General features: G+C 37.3%; 2 protein-coding genes across 5 annotated transcripts in view; one reads left to right on the top strand and one right to left on the bottom strand.

Annotated features, from left to right (window-relative positions):
• Positions 1–3,797: 3,797 nt before the first annotated feature.
• LOC146673748 (butyrophilin subfamily 3 member A2-like) lies at positions 3,798–22,005 on the bottom strand. Of its 4 annotated transcripts, XM_085391269.1 has the most exons (12): positions 21,917–21,956; positions 18,279–18,371; positions 9,446–9,527; positions 8,784–9,125; positions 8,186–8,479; positions 7,967–8,092; positions 7,607–7,725; positions 6,527–6,622; positions 6,077–6,193; positions 4,625–4,783; positions 4,308–4,415; positions 3,798–4,213 (listed from the first exon to the last, which is right to left on the bottom strand). In XM_085391269.1, exons 3-12 carry the CDS (start codon positions 9,507–9,509, stop codon positions 4,061–4,063), a joined length of 1,578 nt encoding a protein of 525 aa, XP_085247395.1. In that variant the 5' UTR covers positions 9,510–9,527; positions 18,279–18,371; positions 21,917–21,956; the 3' UTR covers positions 3,798–4,060. The 4 variants fall into 4 exon arrangements, with proteins under 4 accessions (XP_085247395.1, XP_085247380.1, XP_085247387.1 ...); XM_085391254.1 differs by lacking the exon at positions 18,279–18,371 and having other exon boundaries at positions 21,917–22,004; XM_085391261.1 differs by lacking the exons at positions 18,279–18,371; positions 21,917–21,956 and adding an exon at positions 11,470–12,431.
• Positions 15,652–22,442, top strand: part of LOC146673746 (low affinity immunoglobulin gamma Fc region receptor II-like) — a 38,646-nt gene continuing 31,855 nt past the window's right edge. Inside the window, exons 1-3 of the mRNA XM_085401010.1 lie at positions 15,652–15,682; positions 15,783–15,842; positions 16,131–16,385. Of these exons, the coding sequence (XP_085257136.1) occupies positions 15,652–15,682; positions 15,783–15,842; positions 16,131–16,385 (346 nt within the window). The remainder of the gene's footprint in view (positions 15,683–15,782; positions 15,843–16,130; positions 16,386–22,442) is intronic.

The raw sequence follows: 22,442 nt of genomic DNA, 5'->3' as shown, positions 1-22,442 counted from the left end.
TACTTTATAATAATACTAGTTTATTGTGTCTTTATCAAACAAGACATCAGGAAAAGAACTGTGGACTTCCATGTGTGCGGCTCATCTATTGGTGCAATTTCCAGATAACTGAAGGTCTCACATTCATCAGTTCAGACAATAATACACAAGTATAAAAAACATGGGAACGTACAACCATCAAACCGCTTGGGAAGGAGACAGATTCTGAGTGCCAAAGAGGAACATTTTTTGTTTGAAATATGTGAAACAACCCAGGACATGATGAAAAGTCCTTGTGAAGATGCTGGCTGACACTAGAAAGACAGCGTCACCACCCACAGTAAAACGAGTCCTGTACCACCAGGAGCTGAAAGGTTACTCTGGGAGGAGAAAGCCATTACTTCAAAACCACCATAAAAAAGTTAGACTACTGCTGCTGCTGCACATGGGGACAAAAAATTTCTGGAGACATGTCCTGAGATCTGACCAAACAAAACTGTTTGACTGTAACGATAAACAGTATCTTTAAGGAAAAAGGGACTGCAGAAGGGACTGGTGCATTTCACAAAATAGATGGCATGATGAGAAAAAACAATCATGTGTACATGTTTAAGCAACATCTGAAGACATCAGCCACAACGTTGGATCTTGGGTGTAAATTGTATATATTCTAGATTCTTTTTTTTATATTTCAGACCTTCAGATTTGGTGAGTCAATATTGATGTGCATTCCATTCATGAAGAGATTTGAGTCAGCAAATTCTGAATGTTTAGAACTGAAAGACAAACCTCATGCTTTTTTTTTCTCTACCTGATTCTTCAGTTTCTCTGTTGTTTGTTTCACCTGCTGGAGCTGATTGATGATTTCAGTTTTCTTCTCTGACTGCAGCTGAAATGTTACATGAAGAAAGAGCAGAAGGAAGAAATTCTCATGTTTAAGACACAATAATGAATCAAATACTGCAAGCAAGTGAAACTGTACAGCACTGTACAGTACCTTTCCAAGCTTGTGTCTTAAAAATATATTTATGTCCAAACTGTTTTTTAATTACTGCATGAATTGAAATGTTTTGCTACACAACACACAACCATATAACTTTGCTGCTGTCATAATTTAAATTTGTGCTGTCAATTTTTAATCTGATCAACAGGAGGAAAGATCATGGGGACAACAGAACTCCTCAGTCTGTGTGCAGACAGGAATAGGACCCAAGGTGCAGACTCCGGAGACAGAACTTAAACCAAAACAGCTTTAATGCTGAATGCAAACATAACATAACTGGAAAAAAACTCAAAATAAACTAACACCGGTGGATTGGCAAAACACACAGCAAAATAAACTGTAGATCACGACACGGACACAGAGAAACACAGGGCTTAAATACACAGAGGGAGCAATCAGGGAATGGGTAACAGGAGGGAAACACAGCTGGGACAAATCAGGCCTAACAAGACAAGGGGAAGCAAAACCAGACACATTAACATCAGACATGGACTTTCAAAGTAAAACAGGAAACATAACACAGACTCACGGGCAGGCACTATAACAAAGGAAACAGAGACGTGGGACCGGGGCAGACACAGACACTGACTGGATGTGGGGATACAGCAGAAAGGGAAGACAGCAACTATGGAACACAGACAGAAAACCAGAACACTAAAACTCTAACCAAACCCCACCCAGAGAACCTAAACTAAGAATGATCCTAAAACCCATAAGACAAAGCTAGAATATAATGAAATAACAAAATCAAAGAACCAAAAAACACAAAACACTGGGTCAACGACCCAGGGACCCTAACACCATCCCATGTACATAATCACACCTCGCCCTAGTTACACAAATGCGCAAGTCAATCAATTTTTCCAAAATTGTATTTATATCATTCACACAAACATTTATTATACTCAGCCCATGATTTTTAAGACACTGTTGTATTTGTGCCTTTGAAATTTAACTTAGAGCACATCACTGCAAAGACTGGACATGGCTCTAACTCAAAAATAACTACAATACTACTTCTAGGTGAAGACCTATCAATTAAGTACAAAGGGATTCATAATAGACAGGTCAAGTTTAGCATCTATCAGGTAAAATCATGTTATCTATGTAAGATTTGTCAAACCACTTTAGCTCCTCTCTTTTATGTTGTATCTGGGTTAATATCTGTTGTTTATGATGTTTTCTCTTTTGTCTTCTCAGTCAGTCAGCAACAACTCAACATGGAGGTTAGAGCTCTCTGCAGTACACTAGTATTAGTGTTTGCTGCACAAGTTCCTTTATTTATTTCTTCTTTTCATGTTTTAATTATTTCAAGTTAAAACTACACTTTTAGTCTAATATACTGTTATTATTTTTTCTGTTTTTTCTACCATTGTCTGTGCAGCCATGCTCATATTCATTCTGCTGAGTGCACATGTCCAGGACAGCAGTAAATAGTCCACAAATTTTTATACTATACAATTATTTTTATTGCTTTTGTCAATTGTATTGTATTGTTCTTGAGGTTTACAATAGAAATTAATGTTTTTGTTTGTATTTTCATTATATCACATTTTTTGCTTTCTTTGTGTTTCTGTTTAGATGCAGGTTTTCACATCACTCCAGACAGACAGCAGCTGTTTCAGTTTCTTTTTTTCACTGTGAAGGTCTTGATGGCTCCACTCATTTGCGAAGGATCAGGAATACTGACGGATTTCTCTAAGCCTGTGACATGAAACAGAAATCTGCAAAGTACTGGGGAGACACAATGCAGTAGTGACTCGAGACTTTAATGGGAATCTCGGCAGTATTGAGCATGGCGGGGTGCTACTGGTTACATTTTGCTCATTAGTTTTCTCAACCAGTTTATTTTTAGAGAGCCTATAAGGCAATAAAATATATTCTAGCTAAATTTTCCACTACCTTCAGCACTCTGCTGGGCAGTGGCGAAGATCTGGACAGTCTGCAACTTTATATTGAGGAGTGCTTCAAGCAACGTGTTATCAAGAAACCCAACAAAACATTAACTGAATTGGTACAACAGTATATTGCAGTATTCAAGTAACCTATCAAACAAACAGTGGAAAATGTTTACATGTGACAAAATTAGGAGAGACAGAAAAATCTCTGTCAACTTTACTGCCACTGGAAAGTTTCTGTAAAAAGTAATTTTATTCAATCTTTGAGAACATGACTGGAAATGAAAACATTTGTCTGTCAGTTGGCTCTGTGATCCTGCAGAGGCCTGTTTTTCCTGGGCTGGAGGGTAACTGCGTGAGTCTGAGCTGCAAAAACAAGAACACATCCTCCCACCTCCTCTCTGATTTTTATAAGGATGGACTTCTCATAGACAACAGAATAACAGGAGATATGGTGAGCCACAGTGTTTCCATATCTGATGAAGGATGGCACAAGTGCAGCATATCTGATGTTGGTGAACCACATCTTAAGACAGTGCTGCCTTCAAAGAGTGCTTTACTGAAATGCAATTATCCTGAGCACTGTTTTAACTGTTACTTTAGGATATTAGCTGTATGATGTTATGATGTTGGATGATGATATCAGGACTTGAAGTGCTCAGCCAGTCATCAGTCCAAAGTACAACAACCTGTTGTTTGTTCTACTTTGGATTCAGTGCTCTTGTCTTGATGATGTTAACGATGCTAATTACAAAACACCTCCTGTTCTATAATCTGTGCTAAAGAATGGAAAACAAAAAAATTAATGCAAATAGTCAACTAGGGAGTGGTTGCTGTGACTTATGTTTAAAAAAAAAATAATAATAATCACTTTTCAAAGTAAAACAGAAAAAAAGATCTTGAGATCTTGTAAGATTTTCTCTTTGTGAAGTTCTCACTCATGTACCTTCAGCTTTAAAACACACAGCGAAGTCTCACCATTGCCCACATCATTGCAGTTAAACTATATTTGTGATGCACCTCTAAATAATAAAGACTCCTTTTTAAAGATATTTTTATTTACATATTTTTAATTCAATAAAAACACAAAATTTTTAACTGACTTAAAATGATATGAAATATATAAAATGTAATAATGCTCTTATTTAATTTATCCCTCAGAAAAGTAACTCTGATTATTTTACATGATCTTGTTTTTAAACAGCATCTGCTCTTCTCCAGTGTTGCTGATGAGGTCGATCTTCACGTCGTCTCCGATGCTCCACTTGACCATGTTCATCCACAGCTGGTCAGCATCAGTTTTAATTGGCTTGGAGACAGCATCTTCCCGTAACTGTAAATGTAACCAATAAAAAGGTCACAGATGTCCAAGTTAAAAGTAACAAAAGAGAGACTGAAAGAGAAAATCTAGTAACACAGAGACTCACAAGGAGTGTCTTTCCAGCTTTCAGTATAAAGTTTTCTTTAAATTCGTATGTGGCACTTTCTCTGTTGTTGATCTGTAGTTTTAACTTCCAACCTGACAAAAGTTTATTCTGTAAAAGGAAAACAAGAGAATAAAAAAGGGGGAAAATGAATGAGGCAATAATAAAGTTCAGTGTGTGTTAAATCCAAAGTGTTTATAAATGAGTGTGTTACGTCCACATAAGTGAAAAGGACCTTTTTAAAATATTTCTGAATACATGGAACACGTTGTTTGTGTTTAGGTAGTACTCATTGTTCATCAGCATGCAAGCAGCAGTACCTCACTGGAAGTGTTTTTCAGACAGATATAGCTGCCATTTGTCTCGACCTCGACCAACGTGATGTCACCTGTCTTTGAGCTGTGATTGGCTGAGCCGCTCTTATTCTGTTCCTCAAAACTGGTCTGAGATCTCTCAAGAGGTGGTTTGCTTGTGTCTGGCTGAGAGAGAGACGACATAAGCAGATTAGTGTGTGCGAGAGGGAGAGATGGACAAGATATTTGAGCCTATGAGAAACAGTGTTTGATTCGATCTCCAGTTTTTATTGCAGTTTTTATTTCCAGTCCAGAGGCCTCGTCTGCACTTTGTGAGAACTTTTTGAATTACTTTGTTGAACATGTCTCTGCTTTAAGGTCTCCACATTCACAGCCAGTTTAAGATGTAGATCCACCTTCCTAATGCAGTGAATATGAGAGCATGCTGAACACTTCTATTTCTGTGAATATCTTTATGGTAAAAGAAATATGCATGTGTTCTTGTACAGTGTATATAGAATATACAAATAATATCATTTAAAATCTGGTGTCAATGTTTTTGTAAACTTTATCAAAATTTGAGTTGATCTCAAAAGTACCTGGTAGCTGCTTGGTCGGGTTTGGCCCCCCTGGCTCTGATGGGCCACTGTTGGGGTGTGGGGGGCCCTTGGATCCTGGGTCTCTGGGCTCAGAGGTCGGTCTGCTGTGGTGCAGTCGGCTGCTGGCTGAGCCTGTGAGCTCGTAACCGCAGACTCCTGGGGCTTCTGCTCTGTGCCTGCTGGGTGTCTCCATCCAGCGCTCTCTTTTGCTCTTGTCTGATTTGTGGCCACAAATGTGTTTGTCCTTTTGGGGGTCTCATGCTCTGGGGTTTTCAAGGGCCTCTCCACTTCTGTGACTTCTGGTTGTTTTGCCTCCTGCTGCTGAAAATCCTGTTTTTTATCATCCTTCAACATCTTGTCAGCTTCCTGGTTTTCCTCCTGATCACAGACAGCAGAGACTGAAGTCAGAGGAAACTAGTCTGACCAAAACACTTTGTACAAAATCATCAAAGTATTTTTGTTTCCTTTCAGGAATTTGCACTTTGGTTTAAAAAGTATATATTTTTTTTCAGTGTGAACTGTAAGACGTAGAAATAAGAGTCCTGAAAGTCTCTGTAATGTTCGGTTGTTTGGCTTTAACTTCTGTTCTGTGTTTGCTGAATGATTTCAGAGGTTTTTGCAGGAAACCTTGAATTTCCGTCTCCGCTGTCTCTTATTGTGTGGATGTGAGTCTTTGTCTGAATTTGTAATACAAATCTGTTTTTACACACTCAGTTTGGGTCCTTGTTTCCTTTCCTCCCATTAAAAAGCCAATAGAATAAATAATAAATGTAAATGTGCTGCATGTTTGTTTGTTTATGGTTGAGGACAGAGCGAGGTCCCAATAAATGAATGTGTGTTTGTGCTGAAGTGTTCAAAACAACAGTCTGTGTGTGTTTACTTCTTTCTTCATGTTGCTGATCTCTGCATCTTTCTTCTCCAGTTGCCGATGAGCCTCTCTCAGTTTTACATCTGCCTCCTTCAGCTTCACTTTAGCTGCATGTTGGTTTTTCTCACACTAACAGACAAACAGATCATCACAACGATTTAGCCTTAACTTGACTATGGGTGTGGTCGAACAGTGAGTGCTGCTGTCATTAGGAACATGAATGTTTCCAGCTGTAGCACATTGTGTCTGTTGTTTGGCAGTGTGTTTGTTCATCACTCATTTCAATGGATAATAAATCTGCTTTTGCCCGACTGGAGTTTGGATTACTTTCTTTTGAGGACAAAATGGAAACTAATGCATACATGTAAATCTGTGCATTTGTTTGTTAGTGTTAGGATAAGGTTTCTGTTAATGAATATGAGTCAACATAATGGAAATGTGGATGTTTATCTGTGTGTTTACTTCTTTCTTCATGTTGCTGATCTCTGCATCTTTCTTCTCCAGTTCCTGATGAGCCTCTTTCAGCTTCTCCTCAGCTGCATGATGGTTTTTCTCACACTAACAGACAAACAGATCAACACAAATGTTCAGCCTGAAAAGCACACCAACATTTTTTGCATTTTTTAAATGTTTTACTCATGCTCATATTTTTTTTATAACATCTTTAAGGACTGTTAAACCATAGCAGTCTGAAAACCATTGAGGCACTTGTGTTTTGTTTTAAATCTCTCTTCCTGAAAAGAGCTCGCACAGAGAATCTGACCTCTAACTGACCCTAAACTAAGGTAACTGTATATGAGAGCAAGAATAAAATATTAAAAACAAACTGAAGACTGACTGAATTAATGTTATTATCTCTCATCTATAAAGTGTCAGTGCTTTTATCAAATGTTCTCTTTAGCTTATGACAATATATGCAAACTTTAACAGTTTTCATTTAAGAAATTAACAATATGAACCCAGGACTGTGTTGTTGCAACTATGCTAACCACCATCCTGCCTCTATAGCTTAAACATGTTAACATTATGTAAGGTTTTTAATTTAAAAGTGAATACATGTGATTTTAGTTGTATCTTTTGTGGATTTGTGGAAATATGGCTTTTTAGTTACAGAAGAACTCTGGACTCTTCTTCATGAGAAACTGTGGAGATTAAGAGTGATCAGTTGCTGAGTTTTGGGAAGTGCTCCAGACTTAAGAGAAAATAGAAAAAGTTCTGTTGTGAGATCCTGCATAACAAACTGCACAATGACACATGACAAAACAAAAGATGTGAATATCAGGACGGCAGAAAAATATCATCTATTCTTATAACAGAAGATGGTAACTATTTCTCTGTCATGTATAATTGCTCTAAAAGATTTATTTCACTGTTAGCTAACCCTGGACATGCTATTCATATATTCTTTTTATTTGTGCCATTTTCATTTTCTCTCTTTTCTTTCCACTCACACTCTTTCTTCCCCATATACATGTAATATCCTGCTTATTTTTCAAAATTTTCTGTCTGTTCATTTTCTTGTGTTTCGTTCATATCACTCACTGCAACGATGTCCTGTGACATGAGCTTATCTTGCTCTTGGTCTCTTTCAGTTTTGTCACTTTCAGGGCGGTTTGCTGTTTCTTGTTCTTTACATGCATCACAGTGAGCTCTCCTGACATCTGTTAAAAGCATAGACAAGATTACAATATGATGTTCTCTTGAGCTAAAATGATAACGCAGCATATAATCATCTCATTTTAAACTAAATGATGAAGTGCATATATCGTGCCTTATCTCATAACACACAATGATGTTTAGCTGCTTATAAAAAATAAGTGTAATTTACACTTTGCTTCAAAACCTGTTAGAATAACTTGAGATATTAATTTAGACAGCATGGTGAATCAATTTGTGTCTTACTTGTTTTGTTTTGTCTCCAGATGAAAAAGACTCCAATCAAAATCAAGATGATGCTTACAGCCAAACTAACAGCCAAACCAATAACAATGGGAGCAGCAGAACAGGATGTGAGCTCAAAGAATTCATCTGAAACAATAAACACAGAATTACATGTTATTTCAACAGATTTTGATTTAGGCTGAAATTAAGCATATCATACATTTTATAAACGATATTTACCTGGAACATGTTTGTGTGTCTCTCTGCTCTTGCTGATTTGCTTCTGTTGGACTCTGCAGGTGATGTTGTTGCTGTGTCTCTTCTCCACAGTCACTCTGCTGCTGACAGTATAGAGGTCATCAGGACCTCTGAGGGTCTCTGTAGGTCCAGCAGAGAGGAGGTTTCCCTCACCGTCCAACCACAGCAGCTCAGGCTCTGGGTGCCAACCTTCAGATTTACACTCTAACATCACTCCTGTCTTGTCTCTGTCAATCCCTTCTAAGCTGATGACAGGTGAGGAAACAGCACTCGATGCTGGTTGAAATGTACAATTTAAAATACTGATCAGTAATACAAATCAATAAAAATATATTTGCCCAAATGTAAAGATAATATTTGAATAATGGATATCTGATACAAACTTCATTCGCGCTGCCTCATTTTTTAATGATAATTCAGATTTTTTTTTATTTGGTCAATAATCATATTGTAAATATTTTCATATAATAATTATAATTCATTTCCCAGCTTTAGTAACAATCAATAACTCAAAACTGTGTTGATTCAACCTAATTTAACTGCACTTTGTACTCACAATGTATATAATTCGTTCACTTACCGACCACAAGATCAATAAAAGCTTCTTCATTCTTGTCTGGGATGTGACATCTGTATCTGCCCTCATCTGCAGGTTTTACTTTGGATAGTTTCAGTGAAATGTTTCCATGTTTCAGCTCATCAGTGAACAATGATGATCGACCTTTGTAGGAGGGGTTTTTCATATTTATGAGGTCCTGACCTGCACGCCACAGAAACACAAATCTGGGGTCCAGGTCAGGTCTTGTCCACTCCAAAGTCATCGCAGCAACATTTTCTCCAGGTACCAGGTGACATGGCAAAGTGATGTCTTCTCCAGCTGTTGCAGTAATTGGCTGATTTGGACCAATCAACCGAGACTGACCTGAGAAGAAAAGATCAGATAATTAATTTATTTATGCTGACATTTTAATTTTCAAAATACTTTAATACTTTACAACAAATATGTTAATTCTTTGGAAAAATTAACCTCTGCATATTTTTCATCATCATCAGTAATTTAATGATGTCACATTTAGTTACAATGTAGATACATTATTTAAATATAGTTACCAAAATTACACCTCTTAAGAAAAAAAAAGTAATGAAAAATGTATATGTGCCATTTAAACAAGACAATTTGAGCCACTAATTAAAGACGCACACACAAATAATAATTGTGATCTTATATTAGAGGTTACCTACAATAATGTACAAGAAGGACATGCAGAATGCAGTTACTGAGAGAATAAAAGGAGAGTCCAGCCATCTGATGAATTATTCAGCTCTGAAATGAAAAAAAAAAAAGAATAATTCAAAGAAATAGTCACTAATAAAACAATAACATATGGCCAAGTCAGTTTCATAATTTCACATTCAATTCGAATGCCTGGTACTCAGTACTAGAAGATGTATTAGATGTATTTTGTATTAGATGGTACTTTAGACAAGATATTTGGTAAGATATAAATTAGACATGAAATTTTTTTAAATAAAAATACAACATACCTGCTGCAGTGGCACTCATTTTAAAAGAACACACAATCTGACTTAGTAAATCATTGCTAAGTCACCCTGAAACATCCAGGGTATATATGTGTCTGTAAAATCTTACTCAAGAACCTAGAGCCTGTTGCGAGGTAACTGATTACTGTTATAAAACAAATAGAACTACATCAAGAATTCACATGAACAACAAGACAGTTTCTTTGCTGTCTTTCCACCTTATGAGCTCTCATGGAGTTGTTGTTAAGTCTGCTATAATAGTGCAGGGGTAAAACGGCAGGTGAATTAACTTGAGGGGCTGAAATTGAAAATTTGAAATAAGAGAACTCTCTGTTGTACAGTTGCTGTTCATTTCTTGTCTTTATTGTAGTGGTGGAAGGTAACATCAACATGATGTAGGTGGAGTACATAGTTTAATTTTATTTGAATTCAGAGCTAAATAAGTGACCTTTAGTTGACTGGTGTGCCAGTGAAAGCTACTTTTAGCAAAAAGCTGTCGGCTGGCCTTTACCTTAATTTGTTTTGCCTACAGTGTTTTTGATCTTGGTTAACTTTTCATTAAATTATTTGCAATAATAATATATTGCTGATAATGCTGCATTAAAGTTACAGTACAATCACAAAGTCTGTGCATCAGTTTTATAGTTCAGTGTTAGTATGTTTTTTCTTTTTGGCATAGTATGGTAACAATTCACGGATATGAATTTCTAAACACGGTTTGTTAGCATTAGATGACAGAATCCTGGCATTAGAAAGTGTGGCATTAGAGAGAAGTCACCATTTTGAACTTTCCATTTAAGCTTCTTATCCACAGCTCAAAAGCTAAACATGGGGGGCCCAAAATGAAAGAAACTAATTGGTCATGTCACAGTAGCTTACATTTGTCTTTTTGTCGGTACATCAATTATTGGAATAAAACTTTAACCTCATCATTTTCAAATCTTGACTCAAAGCCAGTTCTTGAGACGAATATATGGCACCTATGTTTGACCTGGTTCTGTCTCTTGCTCTGTCTATGTGATTGTTTATTTGAAAATGTTTAATCAGTATTGCTTTTACATTTATGTCCGGTGTCACATCGTTGCAGACATATAATTGCCATCCACTACGGGCGATCAAATTTGACATGGATCGTTTCCCGACTCAGCAAAAGGGTTTGTTTTTCCCCCGCCACCAGAGAACAGGATGGACCTCAGCATATCTCAGTTGCTGCCATTCAGGTACGTCTCTGAAATCTTGCCAGAGAAAGCGGAGCACGAATGCAAGTGCCACTCATCATACATTGTCAGATTGGCATACCATATATGTATCACAAGGTGACAGCTATATTTTTAGGATAACTATACATTGGAGACGAGCAGTATTCCTATCTTCTTATGTTAAAAACAACCTAATTCACTTAGCATTCCTATTGGGCTTGGTTAGCTTGTGCACTTCGGAGCCAGCTGATAGGCAGGCTGAAGCAAAAACTCGGGTGTGGGAGGAGTTCATAGAGGCCATTGAAAAAGACTTTTGAAAAAGAGATTCTGGCATACCCTCAGACCACTAGGGAGGCCATGAATTGGCCATGAAGATCAGTGTGTGGGGGGGGGGGGGGGGGGCACTGTGTGTCCACTGACAATGTTGAAAAGGAAAGTTTAGCGGTGCAGCAGAAGAGGACGTAAGCCAAAACTCACAGGTGGCTTGGCAGGTGGCCGGCATGCAGGACCACACAACGTGCTCACCCCTGGCAGAAACGAAGCAGTTCTCCCTTCTGGTGAGCACGCCGTTGGATGGGGTGGAATGGTGACTCCAACATGGGCTAGGCAAGCCCCTCTGGCATGCTGCCCTCCAGCTCGGGCAAATCAGGTCCCTCTGCATGCTGTCTACGGGCTTGAGCAGAGACGGTTCCTCCCGTGCACAACAGCAATAGTAATAAAGTAACTAATTACTTTTGAAAATAATTAATCAGTAAAGTAACCAGATTACTTTCTTTAAGAAGTAATTGATAATTAGTAACTAATTACTATTTTCAAATAACTTGAACAACACTGCTCATGGGTGCCTTTGATACAGTCAATTATAATACTTTACTTAATAGGCTTAAGGTTTTGACTGGTGTTTCTGGTTCAGCCCTTGAATGGCGTTTCTCCTATTTATCTGGAAGGACATTCTCTATTAGGGTGAACAGCTTCTCCTCCTACCCTGCTTGTTTGACCTGTGAGGTCCCTCAGAGTTCAATCCTAGGTCCATTATTATTCTCATTTGACATGCTTCATGAAACCGGCATCATTTAATCCTTCTCTTTTCTCTGTTTGACCATTTTATGGTAATGACATTTAATTGTACATGTCTTTTAAACCTCACCAGTGGGGTTGTCCAGCTAGGACAGGCTAGGATAGGCAGTTCAACCTACTTCATTGTTTGGATTAGGGTTAGGGTTGTTGCTGGATTAGTGACCAGCTACCAAAAAATTCCCTTGTTTTAAACTCTGACAACACCGAAACCATGATTATAGCTCTACCCGATATACACTCAAGGATCAGTCAAGTGATTGCTTCTTTTTGCTTATCTGCAAAGACAAGTGGTAATAATCTTGGTATAGCATCTGATTACTCCTTGACCTAGGACTCACATATAAAATCGATCTTCCTGTCTCTTTCATTTAAGGAACATTTCTAAATTTCTTTAGTCTTCTCCTCTGAAGTAGAAGACATTATTCATGCATTTACACTTAAGACATTATAGCATTATTTTAGTGCCTCTATTCTGAGCGCACGTAAAAAAAACAAAAGATTTAAAAGCACAAATGTTGCATGTTGAGCAAAAAATTATTTTGAGCAAAAAGTTTAATTTGAGAGAACAAAATTCAATTCTGCATGCCAGAAATGTATTTGAGTATTTGTGATTATCCATATTCACACACAATAACAGCCCCTCTCGCTCAGTTGTTGGCATTTGCAAATGTCTGCTCAATTTATCAAGACATCACATACTTGCAGAAGGGCTCTAATGTTTTTGGAGATGCCTGTTAACCAACAGCTGACTGCACAGCTGATGGCTGTGCAAGACAGTGTATATCAGCAAATGATAAGCTATTTTCTCTTGTTTGTTTATTGTCCACTTTGTGCTAGAAAGAGGAACCCAGTGGATGTTGCGCTAAACAACAGCAGCACGTTTAAGCTGGTGGGTAACAGGCATCTCCCGAAACATTAGAGCACTTTTGCAAATATGTGATGTCTTGAAAAATCGAGCAGATATTTGAAGTTTGCACAGCAACGTTCTCACCTGAAAATATCTTAAAAGTATTTTGTGATCAAGAAATAGTAATATTTCAAACTCTGCCACTCTGCGTTCTTCCGCCACTGCCCCGTTTGAGTTTTGGACAAAATGCAACCTCACATGTCTGAATTTATGTTTTCATTTTGACATACTGTATTAACACAATTGATCTAAAATCAGACAAAAACCATAAAATCCGAGTAGAAAAAGTTATATTTTTTACTGTAACAACCACAAACATGTTTAATGAATAATATTTCATAACTTTAAATGCAAATATAAATTATCAATTTTAAAATCCTATGCACAAGTTTTGCAAACAACAAAGTTATTTGCATCCATTTACCTTTTTTAAATAACCATTTCAAACTATTTACAGAACAATCAGGTGTACACACAAATTATTTGTGCCACTCCAAAAACACAATTTCTGTCCACTATAAAGGAGAACATCTCAGCCTGATACCTGCAGGCCTGACAGCAGCAGGTGTATCACTCCTTTTTCTACCTGGAGACAGCAGTTGCCTCATTGTTCTGACACACAACACAAAACTATCCACAACACCACACATTAACTACACACCCCAAACATGCTAAACCTCACAAATCTCTCACATCTCAAAACTCTCTCACGCTGTCACTCCTAAAACTTCCCTTGTTTTTGTTTTGTTTTGGGTCATAAGCAGAGAGTGCTTGCTAGCTCTGTCCTTAGACAGTAAACGTGACAAAACTATTGAGGAAAAAACGCCGTTTATATTATATTGTTTATCATGACTCTGGTTTTACGTGGCCTATCAACACAATTTATAAACTGGTATATATCACCTTGTTGCTTTGTCTTTAAGTGGTCATGTGATTGGCTTATCACGGCTACTTCATTCTTCCTCAGTCAAACAGCAGCAATCATGCGATTGTTTTTCCCCCTCAGCTCCAGGTGGTGTGCTAGACAGTGATCGGGATTACCGTCCGCGGGAGTGTGCGCAGCTGCTTAAAGCTGTAGCGTCCAGACCACTTACATAATCAGCTACTTCCGTGCAACTGATATAAGATGCGATAAACTGATCACAGCTTCAACCGTCTGTTTGTTGAGAAATAGTAACGGACCACATTTTCTTGTTAGTAACTGTAACAGCGTTGTAACGATAGGAAATTAGTTAGATTACTCGTTACTGAAAAAAATAACGCCGTTACTTGTAATGCCGTTATTCCCATCACTGTTTACAATAATATAAAATTATGCACTAGGTAAAAAAAAGCTCAACACTGCGCCTAGCATCCGGGAGCACTTCTGTTGTGTTTTGTAGGTGTTTTGGAGTTTTTACGTGCTTCAGGGTTTGTACATGTTTTGGAGTTTGTACGTGTTTTGTCTCTAGGGGCCACCGTAAATATGCTTTTATTTATTCACTCCACATAAAATGTAATAAATAAATCATATACAGTGGAACCCCGACTTACAAATACCGTACTTGCGCTTTGCTGTTCCACTTGAACGACGTAATGTTGTTCTAGTTAGCAATTAGCTTATAGCCTATTGTTCAGCATCCCCTCACTCAAAACCCGCAATGGGTGCTTCGACTTATGAAAATTTTCGACTTACAAAAGACCCTCGGTAACGGATTAATTTCGTAAGTCGGGGTTCCACTGTAATACAAAAACCAACTATTCACAGTTCAACTTTTAATTTAAAGTGAAACAACACAAAACCACAACACAATTAAATATAAATTAAAATATGAAAACATAAAGAAGATGCACATTCTCTATCATATGGACCTGCGCAAAGCACAAGGCTCGCGTGTGGAGTGAACCGTAAAAAGTGCGAGAGAGAGGGTGAGAGAAAGAAGAAAAAAAAAAACACAGCTCATGATAATTAGCCAGGTCGCGTCATTCACGTCAAAGATCCGGCTCTAAGAGCCATTTCGTTTGTGACACATCACTACATTACAATAATCTGTCACGCCTCTAAGCAATACAGAATGCTTCAACCAGATTCCTGACATACTTTGGGAAGCAAGCTCACATTGCCTGTATTTTATTTTCTTTAAATTGGCTCCCAATTGATTTTAGAAATAGTTATAAAATTTTCACACTTCCATACAGAGCACTAAAGGAACAATTCCATATTATTTATCTCAACTTCTTGTCCAACACACTGCTGCTTGCAGTCTTCCCTTACAAGCTCATAATCTATTAGCCTCGTACAAGACTGAAGACTAAGGGGGACATAGCTTTTCAATCTGTGGCACCAAGGCTCTGGAACAGTTTACCGCTCCAACTCCGATTAGCTGACACTGCTAAAACAATAAACAGTTACAAACTTTTTTGTTTAATCAGGCCTTCTGCTAACATTCTTTTGTTATTTGTATTCACCTTAAATTTTGTTTTTAATATGTTTCTTTGTTTATATTGTGTTGTGATTGTTGTTCAGCACATTGTGATTGTTATGTCTGTGATATGCACTATGAATAAACTCTTACTACTACTTAAGTAGAGTAAGTATTTAAAGGGAAAGGACGGCATAAACCCCAGCAGTGGTTGTTTATAGACTGAGGCCACAATGAGTGTGTCTCTAACTCTGCACAGGAAGAGGAAGGCCTCAAATACTTCAAATGTATTTCAGTCTAACACTGAGTCAAGTAGGCAACATGGCAGTCACAAGTCTGTGCTTCAGGATAAGTAAGTACTAAGTCTCATTTTTTTGTATGAGTTTATATATTAGTTATAGATTATTTGTAAGGAAAAACATTAAGGACTTATTTTTTCTTTGTTTTTCAAGTGATGGTTGAATTTATTCTGCTGGGAACACAAGTTCAGAAAAGCTGCACTTGGGATGAGGGTGAGTTTATTTTTTGTGTAATAATTTATTTAGAACTCATTCATTCTTGTTTTATAAACAACAAACTAGCTAAAACGTGTTCTGTATGTGCCTAAAATATCAGGCTCTTCCATTTTGCATTTCTTATTGATAAATTTAACTGTTGACTTTAAGGTGAAGTGATTTCTTAATGTTGAATTACTAAATTATCTTAGAAGGCATTTTAGTTTTAAAAAAAGAAAGAAAAAAGCATTTACACAGTTTCTGTTTTAACAAGTCAATAGGTAACAAATAAATTCTTAATTTCAGATGCAGCTATCCCTCGTGTTACACCAAACAGACTGCAGCACTTTGAGTATGAATCTGTGTCTTTGCATTGTGATGGCTCCACTCAGCTGAGAGGGTTTAGAAATAATGAAACATTTAATCCAGCATGTATAACAAAGAAGACATCATCAGGGTCCTCCTGTGTGTTTGATAAAGTCTATCAAGGAGACAGTGGAGAGTACTGGTGTGGGGCCAAAGGAGGAAAGAGAAGTAATACTATCAACATCACAGTCACCGGTATGTGTATTAAATCTGATTTATACTGCAAATCAATTTGCTTTTTACTTATTCATGTATTTATATATTTATATATGTGTGTTTATTTATGAAAAGAGCACGCAGTTACTTGCATCATGTGTGCCTTCTGCCAGTTAAGAGTATTATCTGGATGTTTTTGAACCCTGTATTGTGCATATTAGTAAAGTGTATTTTTCTCTTTATCAAACTAGAATTTTACATAATCTTTCCAGAGCCGTAATCGGCTCTTGACGGAGGCGGTCGCACTTTTCTCCTTCTCTCCCCCTTATCTTTCCTGCTTGGCTTCTCATGTCTTTTGTATAGTCTCGCTTATTCACTAACCCTCAAAGAGTTTCTCAGTCTTGTTCTCTAAAAGCTAAAGAATTATGGATTTGATCAACTGGTCGCGTAATGGAATTGACACCTTCCTGGGCTTGAGAGAGCCCAACTGTCCCGTGGAGACGTTTGCTGCCAGATACTCGATGGTCAGTTGCGTTGTGTGTCTGGCGACACTGTCAATGGAGGACATTGAACGACATCTACAATAACAGGGTTCTGGCTTATCGAAGTACAGCTTCAGCTGTTCAAAATCCCACAAGGCTGGCCGACATGATAGACGATTGGCAGGGCTGTGAGTATTCATATTACTCAGCAATATGGATAAGATCTTGGAGAAGAACAATGGGAATTGAGAGAATTGGTGACCAGTGATGGACATTAGCCCAATTGCACTAAACCCAAACATTCACCATCTTCACTCTATCCCACTGGCACCAGCTGAAGGCCTACCAAGGTCGAAGCTGACTGGAACAACAAATATTCTTCCATGATAACAGGATTGTTGTCATACGCATGCACACTGACACAGACCTGCACTCACACCCCCCCCCCCCCCCCCCCCCCCATGCCCTCTAAATGCCTTCGAAGCTTATGTCTTCTATGTTGTGAGATGTGATGATTCATGTGCTGAGGTGTTTTTTCTGTTCTCAAACTGATCTCCCTGTTGGAGCTCAGTCTGGGGGGGAGTTTTTTTTCTCCTCATCTTTCGTCATGTTGTGCATTTTCCATTGTTATAACTCTCTGACCTGTCAACGCCATGTGATGTTTGTGTAATGTATGTCTGGTCGGAAGGGTAAGATGGCACTGGCACGGTTGGCAGCCTTAACCCAATTTCCCGTGGGATGAATAAAGTATTATCTATCAATCAATCAATCAATCAATCAATCAATCAATCAATATATTAACACCAGGAATCCACATAACAAACATGTTTCTGTAATTTTTTAAACAAGTGATTCTTTGTTTTAAACATGTTGCTCAGGTGGTTCTGTGATCCTGGACAGTCTGACTCTTGCTATACCTGAAGGCAGCAGTGTTACTCTTCTCTGCAGAAATAAGACATCTTCTACTAACTTTGCATTTTTCTACAAAGATGACATCAAGTTAGAACAAGTAGCTGTAGAAAACATAAAAATTAACAATTTTTCCAAGCTCAATGAAGGCCTTTACAAGTGCAGCATCCCTCATGTTGGATATTCACTGGGAAGTTGGCTGGCCATGAAAGGTGAGTCATAATATCAACACATCCTTCAATCAAAATACCTCATTATTAAGGTTTAAGCAAAGTAATATAAATGTATAGGCACATGATCAGATCCAGTAATTTGAAACTTGGAAGAAAAGTTCAGCTTTCTTTTTTTCACTACAGAAGGAAAAAAAAAAGAAGGCGTGTGAAAACTGAGAGAATGCTTTATATTAATTGGCACAAATTTAATTTAAAAGTGCTCATTAAACAATAACTGTTGCATATTTTTTTATTCATTTATTATGATATGCATAATTTTCAACTACAAAAACATTCTATTTGTAGCGTTGCCTCATGAAGAGACTCACCGTCCTGGTTCTGACGACAAATATGTCATCGCCCTGCTTTGGACTGCCATCATCATTTTTATCATGATACTGGTGACTGCGCTGGGTCGATTTCTTCATACAGGGAAAGGCAGAGGTAAAAATGACTGCCACTTTTATCAACTGTAGGCAAAAGACTCTCAAAGAAACACAACGTATGAAACGTGTAGCAGTCTAGTACTGGATTTGAGTCTAAAATTCTGGAATAGATTACTTATTTGTAATTCACTGCTTTATTGACTTAACACTTAAAAAGGTTTTTTAACTTTTGTAGTTTTTCTGATAAACCGTGTTCTTTATGATTATGTTAATGATCGACCAAAACATTAACCAGGAAATGGCTTTCAGTTTTCTTTTTTATCTAATTTTGTATTAAAGAAGAAAGCTAAATTTGAATTCATCTTCTTTCCCTTTGTCTTTTATTCATGTCAGGATTTCTGCTTTTCTGTTCATGGCCTTTCCAAAGGATACTAACAAGGACATCACACTCTGCTGAAGCCAATCAAGCAGGTGAGTGATTTGCAGCATAATAGTGTCATTGTGTCAACTGATATATTTTTTTTTTCAATTGCTAGAAAGACATGGTTCTTTTTATTCTGTTATATATGTTGCCACAAAGCAGAGTATTTGATAGTTGATAGATCGAAGTTTACTTGATATTTTATTTAAATTGCTCTTTAGCTCAGTGTGATAATCACAAAATGTCTGAATTAACACTTTTTTTTAACAAGCGCCACTTCATTTGAGAGACTAAAATATTTTAAATATTTATAACAGGTTAACCTTCTAGAATCATTTGAGTCAAATTTGGAAGCTGAAGTGTCATCATGTAATGTTTGAGATGTGCTGCATACATATTTTTACCTCCTCTCGATGTGTTATATTCATGGTTTTGTTTTCCACCCATCTGGTGTTTGTGCTAATCTGAACATGTCTTATGTCAAACCACAGCATAAATCCACAGACAGAAAAAGCACAAGTTAAGTCGGTAATATCAGTATTTATAACTGGTTATGTTATATACAGCTGTTTTTTTTTTCTTCTTCAGATGATTCAGATGAACTTGTGTACTCCACTTTAACCATACGTGGGGCCCAACACAGTTGCCAGCTGGGTTAGTATTTTGAATGCATATAGAATTTTTTTCCAGTAATTACAATATTGTCATACCAGCCCACTGACTGCTCTTTAGAGCCACTGTAAGATAATAACTTTAACTTTATCCTGTCACTAAAGATGTTAAACTGAAATGCCAGTGAAATCAAAAGTTCCTAATGCAGTCCTAATCATTTTATGTTATTGAAATATTTTTATAGGAATGTTTTCAGATTGCTGTATCATTTCTCCACTAAAGTAAACCATGTAATCTTCTTGTTTTTTAGCAGAATCAGACTTTGCAGTAAATTCTAGAGGAGGTGAAGGCCCAGACTTCACAGTCAAGGAAGATATTTATTCCGCCATCCATTGTAAGACTACTGGTCTTTGGCCTTTCCTACTAACTGTAAACAATTGTTATAGTATAACATCCCTGTATATCAATCCCAGGGGTTAGTTGTCATCACTAATGAAACACCTAAAAATTCATCTTGAATACCTTTAACTTTATAATTACTCATTTGAATTAGAAGTACAAAGTGAAAATTAACCACTCCTTCAAGAAAGGACTGCTAATACTGCTGATGTGGCTCCCCCAGGTGCTTGTCAGTGGTTTGGAATTCTTGTGGTTCTACACTACATATTTCAAGAAATTGCTGCACTTATTTCTAATGTCCCAAGTAAAATATAAAGAAATTAGTTGTGGCTTAAGACTTTTAAACATTATGTATCCTCCTTATATTGAAAGTTAGCCTCTTTCATTCTGAGAAATGCATTTAATTTACAGTGGCTGCCATGCATAGTACATTCAGGCCTAAAACAGATATTGTATTAGTCTGTAGTGGATAAAAACTAGTACTGTTGTAAGGGTGCGAGTGAAGTTATGTACATGTCTATTAACTCTTGAGTAAATCTTGCTTACTAACGAAAGCCTGGGTTTTAAGCTATGTGAAAAATATGTGCCTGTTTATTTTAGAATATTTTATTCTGTCTTACAGGCCACAGAGGGCAGTGACACCTGACTGCAAAAGTGAGGCATTCTCAATATAAAGCTGTTCTGAAAATCTGAAAAAGAACAAGAAAAATGTTTGTTTTAAAACGTGTAAATATAATTTTGTCAGTATTTTTTTTTTTTGGTTACCTTTTTGGCACCTGCAGCCTCCACCTGATATTCTCCCCTTTTCAATAATTATTGTAAATTATTATTCAAAATGTGTTTTTAGACTTTTTGAAGTCAGCCCTGAAATCAGTTTTACAATGCAAGCAAATAGTTGTTTAATCTCTTTCATAATGAGAGCTGTTTCTATATCACCATTTTTTGGATGCTATAATTTGTGTAATATGTAATTTGTGCAGTACTTTATGATTTGTTGAAACAATGTGAGAAAATATTTGTCACAATATTATTTTTGTCAAATAAGAGGGGTCACGTTCATAAATTAAAAGTCCACTTGTGTTTTAAGCATTCTTAAGGATATAACTCACTGATTATTATGTATACATCACAATGGTTATCATCAGGATAATCGTTTTTGTAGTTGTTGCTGGGTTTTTTTTCAGGGTGAACCATGAGTCTTTGGGCTAGTGCACCCTCTCTTCCAGCTGTGATAGTATTTTCCTTTAAAAGTAGAAAAGTGAGCTCTCTAGGTTTGATTGACAGAGTGCAGAACAAACCTGATGACTCTAAAGCTTAAAATCAACCAAACGCCCACTTTTTTTTTCTGAGGAGGAAACGGACTCTGCCCCAAACAGCTGCAAAGTTGTGTTAACTGATGATTGTCACAGTTCAACAAAGACAGGTACATACGTTTATTTTACGTAACCTTAGTAAAAGTGCTTCATTTTCAGTCATTTCAGACAGCTGGCTCCTGAGTTTGTATCAAGCAGTCATTTTCAAAGAAGAAACTGAAACAATTCATGTGAGTTGACTCCACCCACTCTGTAAACAGCAGATGAATAACCAGCAGCCTGTGGTTATGTAGCTATCTTAAGACAATCTGAGAAACCTGCTGCTGAGGTCAGCTCTGTGTTTTATCTCTATTTGGCAAATACATTAAAGAAAAGCACAAAGGCTCAGCCAAGACTGGAGGTGACCCATCAAACACTCACCAGGAACACAGATCAGCTTAGACTATGACCTGCTCCATAGCAGTGTAACTTATAGGCACATAAGTACCTACAACTGAAAGCTCAGAGTTTCTTTTAAGTCACCTCGATGGGACAAAGTCTTGTTCTTGGAGCCTCCAAGAACAGTTCTTTATAAACATAAATACAGCTTTTCACACACTTTGCTGCTACATTTGGAGCTTTGTGTAAGGTTTTAACAACTGACAGACATTTGTTATCTTGTATGTGCTCACAGTTTGACAGAGAAAAACAGTGACTTTATTCAGAGTTTGTTCAGTAGCATCTAGAAATAAAATCCTTTTGTTTTTCACAACAAATTTTTGTGTTTTGTTATAACATTCATGTTTGTTTGTTCTCTGACTCAAAAACCAAACAAACAAATAAACACAAAGACTTACCACAGATAAAGACCCCAGACTTCGACACAGTGATCCAAACTGCCGCTGTTAAAGTGAAGTGGCTTACTGGAGCTGAGCAGGAAACAAAAACTGAGACAATGATTAACGAGTCACTGCGAACCTGTCTGATCAGTTTCTAACGTTCATTGCTGCACATTCCTTGGTGTATTTATCAGATAAACACGGAGCACAACGAACACAGGGTCGGTTGACCTTGATTGCATATTGCATCAGGTCCGAGTGTCAGGTGAACTGAACTTCATGTAAGAAGTTATGACCTGCAGTCTATCTGGGTCAGATATAAACCAAGTTTAGGTGTAGTTTATTTTCGTTATGCTGACTTTTTCTAGAGAATACCATTGCTGAGCCTGTTATAAAACACTCAAACTGAAACTATATCTCTCTTTCCAGTGTTCAAAAAGCGTTCACATGGTAGGTGTTACCTAAAATATCAGTGGCAGTTCAGGACTGAATGCACACTGATAAGAGACTCAGGGTTATCAGTGACCAAATTAATCTTTCTGAA

Source organism: Rhamphochromis longiceps, linkage group LG3, assembly GCF_057381845.1.
Source record: "Rhamphochromis longiceps isolate RC_006_pf linkage group LG3, R_longiceps_female_GT1.1, whole genome shotgun sequence".
In the NCBI taxonomy this organism is placed as follows: domain Eukaryota; kingdom Metazoa; phylum Chordata; class Actinopteri; order Cichliformes; family Cichlidae; genus Rhamphochromis; species Rhamphochromis longiceps.
The sequence above is the reverse complement of the archived record's forward strand: the minus strand, read 5'-3'. Positions and strand labels throughout refer to the sequence as shown.